Source organism: Protopterus annectens, chromosome 6.part0 (genome assembly GCF_019279795.1).
Source record: "Protopterus annectens isolate FY-2018-M chromosome 6.part0, PAN1.0, whole genome shotgun sequence".
Taxonomy (NCBI): Eukaryota; Metazoa; Chordata; order Ceratodontiformes; family Protopteridae; genus Protopterus; species Protopterus annectens.
The window spans coordinates 823,649,457-823,665,890 of NC_056737.1; the positions used below are offsets into that span (position 1 = coordinate 823,649,457).

General features: G+C 39.5%; 1 protein-coding gene across 1 annotated transcript in view; it reads right to left on the reverse strand.

Annotated features, from left to right (window-relative positions):
* The window catches only part of ASPG (asparaginase), an 856,377-nt gene extending 843,262 nt beyond the window's left edge, over positions 1–13,115 (reverse strand). Inside the window, exon 1 of the mRNA XM_044073584.1 lies at positions 12,699–13,115. Within this exon, the coding sequence (XP_043929519.1) occupies positions 12,699–12,993 (295 nt within the window). The 5' untranslated portion in view covers positions 12,994–13,115. The remainder of the gene's footprint in view (positions 1–12,698) is intronic.
* Between the last annotated feature and the right edge of the window lie 3,319 nt (positions 13,116–16,434).

Sequence of the window (16,434 nt, forward strand, 5' to 3'; positions counted from 1 at the left end):
TGGAACTCATAAACAAAGACATTGGGAACCTCCAAACACTGGATCCTACTTAATTCGGCTTTGTTAAGGGCAGATCTTGCCTCTTGAACCTGGTCAATTTCTTTGAAACGGTCACCAAGGCCATAGACGAAGGGAAGGTAGTCCACACAGCCTACCCTGACCTTGCAAAAGCCTTCGACACAATACCCCACTCGGGCATCATAAATAAGCTCACCAGCTTAAATATCAACCCCTATGTCACAAGATGGGTTGCAAACTGGCTTAGGGATAGAACCCACATGGTCAGAATTGCAGGTGCCATGTCAGACTCTAAACCAGTTACAAGTGGCACCCCACAAGGCTCAGTCCTGGGACCTCTCTTGTTCAGTATATATTTTTCTGAGGTACAGGCTAACACAGGAGGACTATGGCTGACAAAGTTTGCAGATGACTGCAAACTGGGGGCCATAATCGACTTGCCGGCTGACACAAGCATCCTCCAAAAAGGTCTCACAGAGACGGATAACTGGTGCCAGAGCCATGGCCTAAAGCTAAATGCCAAAAAGTGCATAGTCATTCCCTTTGGGAAAAACATAGTACCCACAAATTACCACATAGGTGGTAATCCATTAAGTACGGAAGAAGTAATTAGGGATTTGGGGACCCAAGTAGATTGCAATCTCTCCTTTGACAATCACATTGCCAAAGTGGTTAGAAAGACATTCTATATAGCCCACCTTATCACGAAGGGGTTCACATCTAGATCAAGAGAGGTCATTGTGCCCCTCTACTCATCACTTATCAGGCCCATAATTGAATACAATGCCCCATTTAGGATGTACCTTGCCCGACACCTGCTACAACTAGAAAGACCCCAAAAGTACCTCACCAAGAGGATCAAGGGACTCAAACAGATGCCCTATGCAGTTAGGCTAAAGAAACTCCAGCTCTACTCAGAGGCGATCTGTGCCTGACGTATAAAGCCATGTCCAACCCAGAATTAATGGACATGCTCCACCTCAAGAAATCCAAATCCATCAGAACTACACACTCCAGTGACTTAAACCTCAGCACAGAAATAAATAGAACATGCTGGAGGTACAGATTCATATCCCAGAGGCTTCCCTCACTCTGGAACAAAATCCCAATCCATGTCAGACAGAGCCCCTCAATGACCCTCTTCAAGAAGAATCCTGACGTTTGGATGGGAGATTGTAAATTTACCCCTGGGATCTCTTCTGTGTCACTGCTAGACAGAGGCACGGTAAACTAACCTTAAATGCGCTATCTTCTGTGACCTACTATACAGAGGCACAGTCAACTAATTTAAGAAGGGTGGCGAAAGCCAAACACACTCTGGCTAGGCTTGTAAATGCCCTACGGCAGATAGCCTAGTATCAACCTATGAACCTATGAACCTAAAACTTTAATATTTCGAGATGTACATAGTTTTGTCTGTTAGTATTAAGTCAATGTGTTTTAGGGGAGTATTGGGGGCATGTTTGTTTTTTTTGTTTAAGGACTTTTAATAAAACAAAAATTTTGTAAGATATGACATAGGCTCAAATGGATATGACAAGAAACAACTGTATAAAAGTTCAGCCTGCCAAACTGTATATGCACGTAACAGAAAAGCTGGAATTAGACATCTAACAAAAAAAGTGTTTTGCAGAAGGTGTGAATAATAACTTTTGAATGCAATCAGTAACACTTTCTATACTGTCTTTAAATGTCAATGGTCTCATAGTTAAATATTTATTTTATTTGACATTTGTTAACTGGGTTAGTCTTACTGGGCAGGAGAGCCCTTTTTCAGCAGAGCCAGAGGAGAAAAGCTCCAGACATAAAAAATATAAACAATACAAAAAAGTTTAAGATGTGAAAAAAATACATAAGCAGAAAACAAAAACATAATTTGAATATAGAGCATAATTATAAGAAAAATCATGGTAGATCTATGCTATACTGACAGTAAAACAAACTACTAATCAGAAGTCATAAGAGTGTTACAGCCAAAACAGTGAGTAGGAACACACTTAATGATTAGGCAGTTAAATTCCATTTAAAATATGACCTGTAAATTAATTTCAGCATTTTGATAACATTTGTCTGCTGAAAGAAAGACTGAAAGATGGGGCCCATGACAGAGAAGTAAAAAGGTTGAGGAGAATATATGTTATGTTGGAGTAGTGAACTATATTAAAAATGTAGAGTATAAATAGCTAGGTTACAGGAGATACACTAAGAAAGAAATGAACATGTGAATTTGATAAAGAAAGGTTTTCAGGATAGTTATTCAGCAGAATACCTGCGACAAAGGAAAACAGGAGTACTTCTATTAATTGCAAGAGGAACTCCAATAGTAATAGAACAGGATAAAAAGAGATAATAATGGCAGATTTGTAGTATTAAGGGGCTACTGACAATGGAGGAGGATTACACGGGCATGTATTTATATTCCACCTAAAGCCGCTATAATGAAGCTTATGAAATTTCTGGGAGAATTCCTCAATAACCTATCCTTCTCACAATCGGTCACCAACTGGTTTCAGAGTTACCTGTCTGACCGCCAACAATCCGTTGTATGGCAGAATGACATATCTCCCCAACTACCTGTCTCCATAGGGGTTCCCCAAGGATCCATCCTTGGACCCCTACTCTTCTCTGTTTACACCAATAATCTAGCCTCTGCCACCAAACATGACACACTCATACAATACGCAGATGACTCGACCATCATCTGCTCAGCCCAGTCCCTCCCAAAACTGCAAAAAGTCACACAGGAAGACTTTTCCTCTGTTGAAACATGGTTATCCGATGCCCGATTAATACTCAACCTAAACAAAACTAAACTACTCATCTTCCAGCCCACCAAACATACTCAAAACAACTCTCACTTTAACATCACGGCAAAAGACAACACCACTACATACCCAACTGAACACACCAAATTGCTAGGAGTGGAAATAGACAATAAACTAAAAAAGTCCACAAAGATTTCAATAGCAAATTCCCACCTTATCTCCACCCGACTTTAAGCCTCTCCAATATATACCAACCTAAGGCAATGTGATCTAAACAAGCTAGAGACCTACTACAACAAAACCGCCAAATTCGCCACAGGGGCATCCTACCGTAGTCACCACTGTCTCTCACTTGCTGAACTGGGCTGGCTTGAACTCCCTCACCTCCTTCAGTGGTATCAACTCTCACTCGCCCACAAACTAGTAAACCATCCACTAAATGCCCCATCCCTCCAGAATCTACTCCAACCCTATCGCACCACCAGACTACTAAGATCCAGCAGCAAAAATCACTTGCAGATCACTAAGGCCAATAACTCTGCTGGTGAAGCACTATTCTCTTGCGCCATAGCCAAATTATGGAACTCACTCCCACCCACAATTACCTCCATACCATCATGCACCCACTTCAAAACTTTACTAAAAGCGCAACTAAAAACATGCTGGCTATGCCCTTGCAACTCCCACTCTAATATCATCCACCCCATCCAACCACTACCTTTCTTTCCACTCCACTAACTACCTTGATTATAGCAAGCTCAGATGCTCATAAGCCAGTACTTATTATACAGCACAAACTGCTTCTTCTTGTAACATTTGTTAATGTCTGGTATGCACTTCACAGATAAAGATTCTAGTTGTCAACTGATGTACTATGTTCTTCATCTGGAAATATGTTATATTTGCTATTATTCACTATGTAATCCAATGTATATACTGTCTGTTTATTTTAACTGTGGAGCTTTTCTCCCCGGGGCCTCCGCTGAAAATGGACCTACGTCCAGTCGGACACTCCCGGTCAACAAATTTAAATACATAAATAAATAAATCAGTTTTCACAAGGAATGTTACTTATAGGTGGAGACTGGAATGCGATTTGCAGCAGTGAAGATGTGTCTGGGGGGCCCAGAATAGAAAGTATAACAAAGGAGGGTAGATTTCTGAAGAAATGTATGAAAATATTTGGTATGAAAAATGTGAATTCAGGTACGGGAGTTCAGAGTGAATTTACATACTACTCCCCACGATATAAAAACTAGGCTAGGCTAGACAGAATTTACATTTCACAAGAACATATGAATTCAATTGATGGTCTCGATGCACATCCAGTAACTATTTCAGATCATGCGCCAATAACTAAAATAAAAACACAGGCTAATGACATAAAAATGAGACACTGGCGCTTTCCCAACTATCTGTTGAAAAGAGAGGAATTTAAGGAATGGGTAGTGGAGATTATTCAGGCACTATTAGAGAGGACAGAAATTGTTTCTGAAAATATAGCTAGGTAGCGGGATAAAGTTAAGGTGGAGTTTAAAAATAAGGTGGAAATAAAAGAAAGGGAGCTATGGTTAAGAAGTAACAAGAATTATTTAGCGGGACTGACAAATGTTAAAATATTTACTGCAAAATAGTGGGAATCTCACAGAACAAGAGGAGGATCAACTGCAAAATGTTAAGCAGAAAATAAGGGATCAACCTCAATAATATGCACAAGTTTAGAAAGTTTGCTGTTAAGCAACTGTTTTTTGATAATAACACTACAGCACAAAAACATTTAGCACAGTGACTCAGGCAACAAAGTAGAAAGGGCTGTTGCCAAGCTTAGGAAGCCTATAACAAGGAAGGTAACAAGACAGCCTGTAGAGAAATTAGAAATATTTCAGAAATTCTATGAAAGTCTGTATAAAGCAGAGAAATATGGAAATCAAGAAAAGATATGAATGGAAATGTTTATGGAATAATTAAATATGCCAAGGTTAGGGGTACATGAGCCTCAATTACTAATGGTTAGGATAGGAATAGATTAGACAAAAACTGTGATGTATAACCAATTTTCAGGAAAGTCCCCAGAAACAGATGGTATTCCTGTGGAAGTTTGGAAGCTAGGAGGGCAAAAAAAATGATAAAGACCTGAAATGTTTTGTTTAACAGTATTTTAAGAGGAGGGGAAGTACCAACATCCTGGAAGAAAGCCGTGGTAGCTGTAATACCTAAAGAGAGTAAAGATCCACTGGACCCAGCTTCATAAAGGCCCATTTCAATACTAAACCATGATTATAAAGTGTTCCTGTCTATTATTGTTAAAAGAATGACAAAACTAATAACAAAATTGGCAGATATGGATCAATATGTTTTGTGGAGGGGAGGCAAACATTTGACAACATTAACAGAACATTAAGATTCAGAGGGAAGCAGAATGTAAGGAAGTGCCATTATTGTTTGTGGGTCTTGATACAGAGAAGCCACATAACAGAGTAAGCTGGGCAATGGAAGCATCTACATTTCCTGAAAAATGATAAGGTTGATTAGGAGCATATATGAGGGATCAGAGACGAAAATTAAAGTGGGTGGGGTCCTTTCTGATAATTTCTGCTTGAGCAGAGGAACCAGGCAAGGGTGTCCTCTTTCCACTTTGTTACTTGCATTACATTTAGAACCACTGGCAAAGAAAATAAGGGACTCAGAAATTCAAGGATACAATTTGTATGGAAGTCAAGAAAAGCTGGTTCTGGTTGCAGATGATATTATTTTATACCTGACAAAACCAGAAAGAGACATTACAGTGCTGAACATTTTGAAACAGTTTCAGATTTTTTCAGGATACAAAATTAATGAAGCGAAAACAAAGACAACAGTGGTAAATTATGTACCTACTCACTAAATGGTCCAGCAACATCATTATTTATAGGGGCATGATAAAAAGAAGTATTTAGGAATATGGATTAAAATTATTCTAAGGATATGTTAAAAGAGACTAAACAAAAGATAATGCAAAACCTGTGAAAATGGAAGCTTTGCTATATCATATGGCTAGTAAGATACAAGCAGTCAATTGTGTTTAGTTCCTTTGGTCCTATACACAGGTCAGGCATATTTTTATCAAGAACAGGAGAAGCTGTGGATACCAATTAATAAAGTGCTGAATTACTTTGTCTGGCGAGGATGATGGCAAGAGTCAAGTGGGATAAGCTGATCCTTCCAGCAGAACAGGGAGTATTGAGATTACCCAATTTGAAGGGGTATTTCAACAGTTCACAGTTAAGGCTCCTATACATAGCAGAAGCAGAAAACTATAATTCAAACTGGAAAGGGATGATGTTGAATCAGTGGAGAAGCTCAAGAAACAAGGAGAGAGACTGTGATTTTAGATGCAGGCCATTATGGAGAATAACAATAATTATACAGAATATTATATCCATAAAGTAGCAGAATGTATTCTAAGAACTAAACCAACACAGGAATGGAGAAATGAGATTCTGTCGATAGGGATGACTGCAATTACGGATACAGACAAGAGTGGTCTGGAATCTCTTGGAGAAAACTGGCAAAGGAATCAAGGTATTGGGAGCAAATAACTAGAGAGGGAAAGATGATAGAATGGGAAGATGCCAAGAAGTTATTTGGACTGTGGGTTAGAGATTGTCTTCCCTATCAAGGATTGAGTATAGGCAAAGAGAAAGAAATAGGTGGTCCTAAACGAAAGACCAGTACTGGTAGAGTTTTTAGTAGAATCTAAACCAAAAGCTGCCATTAAAAAAAGAATAATTAGTACAGCACATAAAATGTTGCATGATAACTCAATCAGAGGAAGTTAGAAAGGATTGGGAAGAGATATTGAATAAGCAATTCATAAAGAAATAATGAGAGGATATATGTATGTCTCCCAAACAAGCAACAAAACCTAGACCATTTAGGATTTTTTGCTTGGAAATGTTTTCATAGATATTTTTAAACCACAATAGAATTAAAAACGGAGTATTTAATAAGCACAAACATGCTAATAATGACTTTCGAGGAATCAGTCCCTTTCCATTAGAATAGTAAAATGTTTCCTGATGCGGTGTTAGAGGTTGTGGGTGTCTGTTTTTAGCCTAAGTTCATGAAATAAAGAAATAGGCACAACTTGCCTTTGGACTTTGCGAAATAAGGTTTTCAAAAAAAGAGAAATGATGTTCAATTAACGGTGACACTTTGTATTCTTTTCATGTAGTTTTATGCTGCTTTCTGAGAGTTCAAAAGTTGTTGCATTACAGCTAATATGAGAAGTGTGCTTGGTGGAGTGAAACACCGCAAACACACATGAAGAGCTTGAGGACAGAGGGAGCAGGTTTGTGAAAACCATGTTGCCATAGCTGATGGCTGGTGAAACTAAGGTAGTTATTGGACTATCACCCAGTTGTGTTTTGCAATGTGAGCTGGGTACCTTCTCTGGAAAACTGCACATTATTCATTTTTTATCATAATTTCCCACTTGAAGTGTTTTGTTAGAGGAAGTGAAGGCTGTACTCACATCAGCAGCAGTAGTGCGATCATCGGGACTGCATGTTAATATTCCAAGTGGTCATTAAACTTGTTGCCCCGATAACAGAAAAGTACCGTACACTCATAGTAGAAGCAAGCGGATTAAATAAGAAGTTTTTTTAAGAGGAGAATAAAACAATAAAACTGCTTTCTGACAATGCAACTTCACAACCGAAAGCCAAATCCTCTTAGTGCACAGAAAAGGTTTCCATTACTAGAATGTCAAAGAAAAATATATATTTTTTCTAGAGCATGGTGGAGGTTCTCTGTATATGATATTTCATGTTCATCACCAGGGTCAGACTTCTAGGAAAAGCACAAATTTCTCATTGCTTATAACTAACATATTACACTCCTCCTCCAAACAAAGGGAGAAATTATGTTTTCTTTATAATCGGATCTTTTTGTGCGATTAACTTGTGTTTTGGTTGCATTCACACAGATATTGCATAAATTACCTTGTGTTAGTCAAACGGTGGGCAGTGCAGTCAAAATGTTCGCAGGCGGGGCTTGCTGCTGCGCATCTGGTGGGTTAATAAACTTCAATTTCGCCTATTTTTGTTTATTATTATGTTATCGCGGGCTAAGTTGGCAACTAAACTACTACAAGTGACCTAAGTTGAACTTTGCCCTTGTTAAGTGAATTGCGACTATATATATATATATATATATATATATATATATATATATATATATATCTGTTCATAGGCGAGTACTAGGCTAATGGCCCTGGAGTCTTTACATGCCTAGCCCATAGGATTACCCTGGCATTGTGCCACTCGACCTTACTTCCCAGTGCCTTTGTCTAGTAGAGCCACTGGAGTGATCCCTGAGGTGAATTTTCTATTTCCCATCCACTCATCAAGATTTCTTTTGAAGAGGTCCAGTGAGGTGCTCTTAGGGTTGCTACCTTTTCAAATGCCCAAAGTGTGACATTTTTTGTAGAAACGTCAGATTTTGCAGGGCAAAACATACCCACGGCCAATACAAAGGACAGAACTTCACTTTTTTGCATAAATAAAAGCTTATTCTTGTAGCATTTTAGTTGCTTATTCTGTTTCTTATAACATTTAGGTGTTTCAGATACAAAATAACTGTTTTATGCAACTGTTAAAGAAAATATTTGAAAATTTCTGTCCTAAAATCTTAGGACATTTGCCATTTTATCAATTTTTTTTGCAGGACACAACTGCCCAAAGAGGGACTGTCCCTCTCAAAGTGCGACAGGTGGTAACCCTAGGTGCTCTGTTTGATATGTATGGGAAGTCTATTCCATAGCATGGGCAGTCTCTGGGTTATGAACCTGTTCCCTATCAAGGATTGAGTATAGGCAAAGAGAAAGAAATAGGGGGTCCTAAACGAAAGACCAGTACTGGTAGAGTTTTTAGTAGAATCTAGACCAAAAGCTGCCATTAAAAAAAGAATAATTAGTACAGCACATAAAATGTTGCATGATAACTCAATCAGAGGAAGTTAGAAAGGATTGGGAAGAGATATTGAATAAGCAATTCATAAATAAATAATGAGAGGATATATGTATGTCTCCCAAACAAGCAACAAAACCTAGACCATTTAGGATTTTTTGCTTGGAAATGTTTTCATAGATATTTTTAAACCCCAAGTAGACTCCAGATAATTTTTTCTCAGGTAGAAAGCAAATTTTGGAGGTGTGATGGGGAAGAAAGATGTAACTGGGAACATATTTTCCTGGGACTGCAGTGAGTTAGTGGACTTTAAGGATTCACTGTGGGAGGGTCTGTCAGAGGTACTGGGTGGGCAGATTGGTGTGACAAGGCAGATGATTTTTCTGAGCTGTGATACAGAATCGGAATTGTCTAAACCAACTATATCAAAAGTAGTTAATATAGTAACAGAGATAAAACAACTGGAATTGAGATCTTTAGAAAAAGCTTGGAGCAAACTACATAGGAAAAATGGGAATTGTGGGAACAATACATACAGGGCAGGAATGAGGCTTAAAAGAAGACAGCTATGTAATGTTTGACTGAAAATGATTGGGTAGGTAATAACTGATGTATAATGTTTGCAACTGGGATTGTATCAGTATGGTTTGTTCATAGGTTCATAGATGTGTACTAGGCTAATGGCCCTGGAGCCTTTACAAGCCTAGCCTATAAGATTACCTTGGCATCATGCCACCAGACCTTAGTTCCTAGTGCCTATGTTGAGCAGAGCCACTGGAGTGATCCCCGGAGTGAATTTTCTATTTCCCATTCACTCATCAAGATTTCTCTTGAAACGTGCCAGTGAAGTACTCTGCTTGACATGCATGGGAAGTCTATTCCACAGCATGGGCATTCTCTAGGTTGTGAACCTGTCCCTCCAGCATGTTCTGTTGATTGTGATAATGAGGTTCAGGTCTCTGGAGCGTGTGGTGCAGAGGGATTGGGATTTCTTTAGATGTAGCATTTCTAACAGAGCTGGGTCAGACATGGCTTTGTAAGTCAAGCAGAGATCGCCTCTAAGTAGGGGATATGAGACAGAGAATAGATGGAGCTTTTTGAGTCTGTCCATATACGACAAGTGTTTAAGGCCTAGGATCCTCTTTATGAGGTACTTTTGCGGCCTCTCCAGTTGTTGCATGTGTCTAGTGAGGTACATGCCAAATGAGGCATTGTACTCGATGACTGGCCTAATGAGGGAAGAGTAGAGGAAGGCAATGACCTCTTTCTTCCTGGATGCAAAACCCTTAGTATTAAGATGTGCCACATAGAAGGACTTTCTGGCCACAGTGGTAATGTGGTGGTCAAAAGAGAGGTTGCTGTCAACCTGTGTTCCCAGATCTCTTATAATGCCTTCTGTGTTCGGTAGACTACCATTGATGTGGTAATTCAAGGGAAATGGGTTTTTCCCAAATGGGATGACGACACATTTTTTTGGCATTGAGCTTAAGGCCATGGTTTTGACAACAGTCGTTGTCTCAGTGACGCCCTTCTGTAGGATGTCAACATCACTTGGGGAGTTAATAATAGCACCCAACTTGCAATTGTCTGAGAATTTTGTCAGCCAGACTCCCTTCGTGTTGACCCGGACTTCAGAGAAGTAGATACCAAACATGAGAGGACCCAGGACCAAACCCTGTGGGACTCCACTTATAACCGGTCATCAGTTTGACTTGGAGTCAGTTACTTTCACACTGTGGGTTCTATCTAGTGATAAAGGGGTTGATGCCAGCTTAGTGAGTTTTGCTGTGATTCCTGAGTGGGGAATAGTATCAAAGGCCTTGGCCAGATCAAGGTAGGCTGTATGCTTGCAACTAGGATTGTGTTGGTGTGGTTTGTTTTCATTTATATAAATGTATGATTGCTTATGTCATGACAGTTTAATAAAGATGCTTCTTGTTTAACTCATTACATGTGAGTGACACCTCCAGGTGCATCTGCTGTTAACTCCTACTGACGCCTTTAGGCATCAAATATTGCTTGTTCACATTTGCATCAATAATTCCAGATTGATGCTATGTACAAGATTTTAAAAGATTTCATCTTAAAGCTTACACAATGGTAGACTCAGCTGCATTATTTGATCTCTGTCTAGTGCAGGTATAGATATTAACTGTTGTTTTTATGATGTTAATTTATATAGATATCATTTTCATATTTTTCTAAATATCTCAAAAACCAAGTAACAGACAGAACTCCTTAGCCTCATATGAAAATTCTCAGCTTGATGAATAAAATGCTAACAGTATGTGTGTAACTTGAGTGGTTGCCGAGATATTGTAAGTTGTTTACAAAATATTACAAATGTAATAGATACTATGTTTACTGTTACTTATAAAAATAGCTTTAAGGCTTAGAAGCTAAAGAATGCTACCACTATAAAAAATAGTTTGTGCTTAACAGTTTGACATTTATACTTCTTTCATAACCCCTATGGCTCCAGAAATATGAACATTTGTTTGAAATGTGAGGACATAATTTGATTCTGTCAAATGGCTTAGGCTCCGCCCATTGGAAGTTACAGTGCAAACTTCCTGAGCTCCACTGGAGTGAATGAGTTAAAAAAAAGGCGCAGGAAATGAATAATTTATGTAATGTTGCTTAGGGTATATGATATTATACAACTGCCCCCCATTAATATTCAAAAACGTGCACGCTCACTGGTCAGCGTGCACGTTGTAAATCAGAGTTATACTAATGGAAAAAGGTCCGGCCGCCCGGACTTTTTCCATTACTATAACTATTTTTTCACACTGTTTCGCTATGTTAAACGAGTTTAACACAGCGAGACAGCTTTAAAAAAAGCAACAGAGATTCTCCGTTGCTTTTTTAAAGCTGTCTCGCTATGTTAAACTCCTTTAACATAGACAGTTTGTAAAAAGCAACGGAGATCTTGCTTTTCTCCGTTGCTTTTTCCCACAGTTCTGATGTACTGTGTAGGCATACGCATGCGCAGTACATCAGAACTGCCGCAGAATACCAGACAGCTAGGGAAGGGCAGCAAGGAGGCATTATACAATGCCATTATTTAAGAAAAGTAATTATTTTTTTTCTTAAATAATGTCATTGTATAATAGCAATAACCCACTTCTGGGTGTGGGTAATGCTGGCTTTACCCACGGTTGGCTTTGTTTGGCCACTCGGGTTTTGCCCTTGTGACCAAACCACGCCAACCGTGGGTAAATCCAGCATTACCCACCCCCAGGCGTGGGTTATTGCTATAATATGTAGCAATATATGGGAAGCATAATGTTTGTTAATTTTAACTTGTTAATGCAATCTGATTACTTTTATATAAATGTAAATGTACCTATGTCACAAGTGATAATTCAATAAAGGGGTTTTAAAACAACACACAATGATGTAGCAAATAACAGCAACTAAGTCTTAATTTAGGCAAGAATGCCTTACACACAAGTTGGGGCTGTGAAGTCTTTTAGGGTTATCACCTTTCCAGGTGTCTAAAGTAGGGCATTTTTAAGGAAACCTGAGATTTTGCAGGACAAACCATATTCACACCCAATGCAAAGTTCTACACTCCACTTCTTAGAAAAAATAAAAAAGTCACTTGTAGAATGTGAGTTGATTCTGTTGTTTCATCGAATATAAAACTGTTTCAGAAGCAAAAGGGTTGTTTTTTCAACCTTTAGAAAAAACTTTATCAAATATTTTTTAACATAAAATCTCAGGACATTTGGCACCTATCCTATTTTTTGCAGTACAAAACTGCCCAAAATGGTATGCGATGCGTAAAAAGGAGTAAGAGGTGGTACCTCTAGTGTCTTTATCTTTCAAAACATATCAACTTCAGAAGGCGGTACTGTGGGTGTCTGAAAAGTAACTACAACCTAATACATGCAAATCACCAGTCCAGAGCTCAGTAACTGTGTACATGACAAATGAACCTGTACATAACTAAAATGCTCACCGTCATCTTGGTACGTCATACCAATGGTCCCTCCAGTGTTGATAACAAGTACCCGAGTTTCTGAGACGGGACTAGGAAGATTTTCCTGCGATCCACTATTATAGCTGGACCCACAAGGCACTCTCCTCCTTCGGGGCACCTGGTGACCCGCAGCTCCATGAGAAATGCCCAGATCGGTGTCCGTCTTATCCAAGCTTCTGGCAGACAGTGCCTTACATAGAAAACTACATTCAGATACGGTAGACGCTGCAGCACCGTTCAGTGTAATCAGTTTTTCCTCCGCCATATCATTCATGAGACTATCGCACGATTGTTATCGCTTGTCAAAAATATAGACACTACTGTCAATCTCACTATAAGGAAGACAACGCTAAAACTCCCCTACTTCAGAGTGCTCTATGTTGTTCTTCAGTAGCATCACACAGTTTAAATAAGGATGAGAAACTCGAGTTAAACCTTGAGGAGGGTAATGCTGCAGCAAATCATCGTACAGAACGGAGGGCCCGGCCCTCCTTAGGGGACGTGGGTGGAGTCCTGTGCTACATCAGTGACCCGACTGAAATAGCTTCCGCGTGCTCCGGACAAATTAAGGTCAATAGACTTAAAACTCTTTATCAAGCAAACATGTCATTTAGTTTTTGCAAACCTGTTTTATTTTTGGGCGAAATTGAAGCGTATTAACCCACCACCAAGTTCACGCAGGAATGGGCGTGCCCGCCGTGATTGACATGTGGGCGGGCGGGATTAACAACGGCTATGTGCCGTGATTGACACGCAATGCTAATGTAACGGCAAATCCAATAGAATTAAAAACTGAGCATTTAATAAACACAAACATGCTAATAATGACTTTCGAGCAATCAGTCCCTTTCCATTAGAATAGTAAAATGCTTCCTGATGCGGTGTTAGAGGTTGTGGGTGTCTGTTTTTAGCCTAAGTTCACGAAATAAAGAAATAGGCACAACTTGCCTTTGGAATTTGCGAAATAAGGTTTCCAAAAAAAGAGAAATGATGTTCAATTAACGGTGAGACATTGTATTCTTTTCATGTAGTTTTATGCTGCTTTCTGAGAGTTCAAAAGTCGTTGCATTAGGACTAATATGAGAAGTGTGCTTGGTGGAGTTTAACACCGCAGCCACACATGAAGAGCTTAAGGACAGAGGGAGGTTTGTGAAAACCATGTTGCCATAGCTGATGGCTAGTGAAACTAAGATAGTTATTGGACTATCACCCAGTTGTGTTTTGCAATGTGAACGGGGTACCTTCTCTGGAAAACTGCACATTATTCATTTTTATCATAATTTCCCACTTGAAGTGTTTTGTTAGAGGAAGTGAAAGCTGTACTCACATCAACAGCAGTAGTGCGATCATCGGGACCGCATGTTAATATTCCAAGTGGTCATTAAACTTGTTGCCCCGATAACGGAAAAGTACTGTACATTCATAGTAGAAACAAGCAGATTAAATAAGAAGAGTTTTTTTAAGAGGAGAATAAAACTGCTTTCTGACAATGCAACTTCACAACCGAAAGCCAAATCCTCTTAGTGCACAGAAAAGGTTTCCATTACTAGAATGTCAAAGAAAAAAATATATATTTTTTTCTAGAGCATAGTGGAGGTTCTCTGTATATGATATTTCATGTTCATCACCAGGGTCAGACTTCTAGGAAAAGCACAAATTTCTCATTGCTTATAACTAACATATTACACTCCTCCTCCAAACAAAGGGAGAAGTTATGTTTTCTTTATAATCGGATCTTTTTGTGCGATTAACTTGTGTTTTGGTTGCATTCACACAGATATCGCATAAATTACCTTGTGTTAGTCAAACGGTGGGCGGTGCAGTCAAAATGTTCGCAGGCGGGACTTGCTACTGCGCATCTGGTGGGTTAATACACTTCAATTTCGCCTATTTTTGTTTATTATTATGTTATCGCGGGCTAAGTTGGCAACTAAACTACTACACGTGACCTAAGTTGAACTTTGCCCTTGCTAAGTGAATTGTATATATATATATAGGTTCATAGGTGAGTGCTAGGCTAATGGCCCTGGAGTCTTTACAAGCCTAGCCCATAGGATTACCCTGGCATTGTGCCACTCGACCTTAGTTCCCAGTGCCTTTGTCTAGTAGAGCCACTGGAGTGATCCCTGAGGTGAATTTTCTATTTCCCATCCACTCATCAAGATTTCTCTTGAAGAGGTCCAGTGAGTTGCTCTTAGGGTTGCCACCTTTTCAAATGCCCAAAGTGGGACATTTTTTGTAGAAATGTCAGATTTTGCAGGGCAAAACATACCCATGGCCAATACAAAGGACAGAACTTCACTTTTTTGCATAAATAAAAGCTTATTCTTGTAGCATTTTAGTTGCTTATTCTGTTTCTTATAACATTTAGGTGTTTCAGATACAAAATAACTGTTTTATACAACTGTTAAAGAAAATATTTGAAATTTTCTGTCCTAAAATCTTAGGACATTTGCCATTTTTTCAATTTTTTTTTTTGCAGGACACAACTGCCCAAAGAGGGACTGTCCCTCTCAAAGTGGAACAGGTGGTAACCCTAGGTGCTCTGTTTGACATGTATGGGAAGTCTATTCCATAGCATGGGCAGTCTCTGGGTTATGAATCTGTCCCTCCATTATGATCTGTTGATTGTGGTAATGAGGTTGAGGTCTTTAGAGCATGTGGTGCGGAGGGACTGGGATTTCTTTAGATGTAGCATTTCTAACAGAGCTGGGTCAGACATGGCTTTGTAAGTCAGACAGAGATCACCTCTAACTAGGCGATATGAGACAGAGAATAGCTGGAGTCTTTTGAGTCTGTCCATGTAGGACATGTGTTTAATGCCTAGGATCTTCTTTGTGAGGTACCTCTGTGGCCTCTCCAGCTGTTGCAGGTGTTTAGTGAGGTACATGCCAAATGGAGCATTATACTCAATGATTGGTCTAACGAGGGAAGACTAGAGAGAGATGATGACCTCTTTCTTCCTGGATGCAAAACCTTTGGTAATGAGATGTGCCACATAGAAGGATTTTCTGACCACAGTGGTAATGTGGTGGTCGAAGGAGAGGTTGCTGTCAACCTGCATCCCCAAATCTCTTATAATGCCTTCAGTGTTCAGTGGGCTCCCACTGATGTGGTAATTAGTGGGAACTGAGTTTTTACCAAAGGGAATGACAACGCATTTTTTGGTATTAAGCTTAAGGCTATGGTTTCGACACCAGTCATTGGTCTCAGTTAGGCCTTTCTGTAGGATGTCTGCATCACTTGGGGTGTTAATAGTGGCTCCCAGATTGCAGTGGTCTGTGAACTTTGTCAGCCAGAGTCCCTTTGTGTTGGCCTGGACTTCTGAAAAGTAGATGCCGAACAAGAGAGGACCCAGGGCCGATCCCTGTGGGACTCCACTTTTGACTGGTCACCAGTCTTGACTTGGAATCTGCTACTTTCACACTGTATGTTCTATCTGTGAGCCAATTTGCAACCCATCTAATGATGTAGGGGTTGATGCCTAGTTTGGTGAGTTTATCAATAATTCCCAAGTGAGAAATATTATCAAAGGCCTTGGCCAGATCGAGGTAGACTGTATGGTATGCACTGCCTTACCTTCATCCACAGCCCTGGTGACTGACTCAAAGAAGTCAACCAGGTTGAGCAGGCATGATCTCCCTTTCACAAAGCCAAATTGTGTGGGGTGTAGAGTTTGGAGTTTTCCTATATCTTTGTTAATCAGGTCCATGAT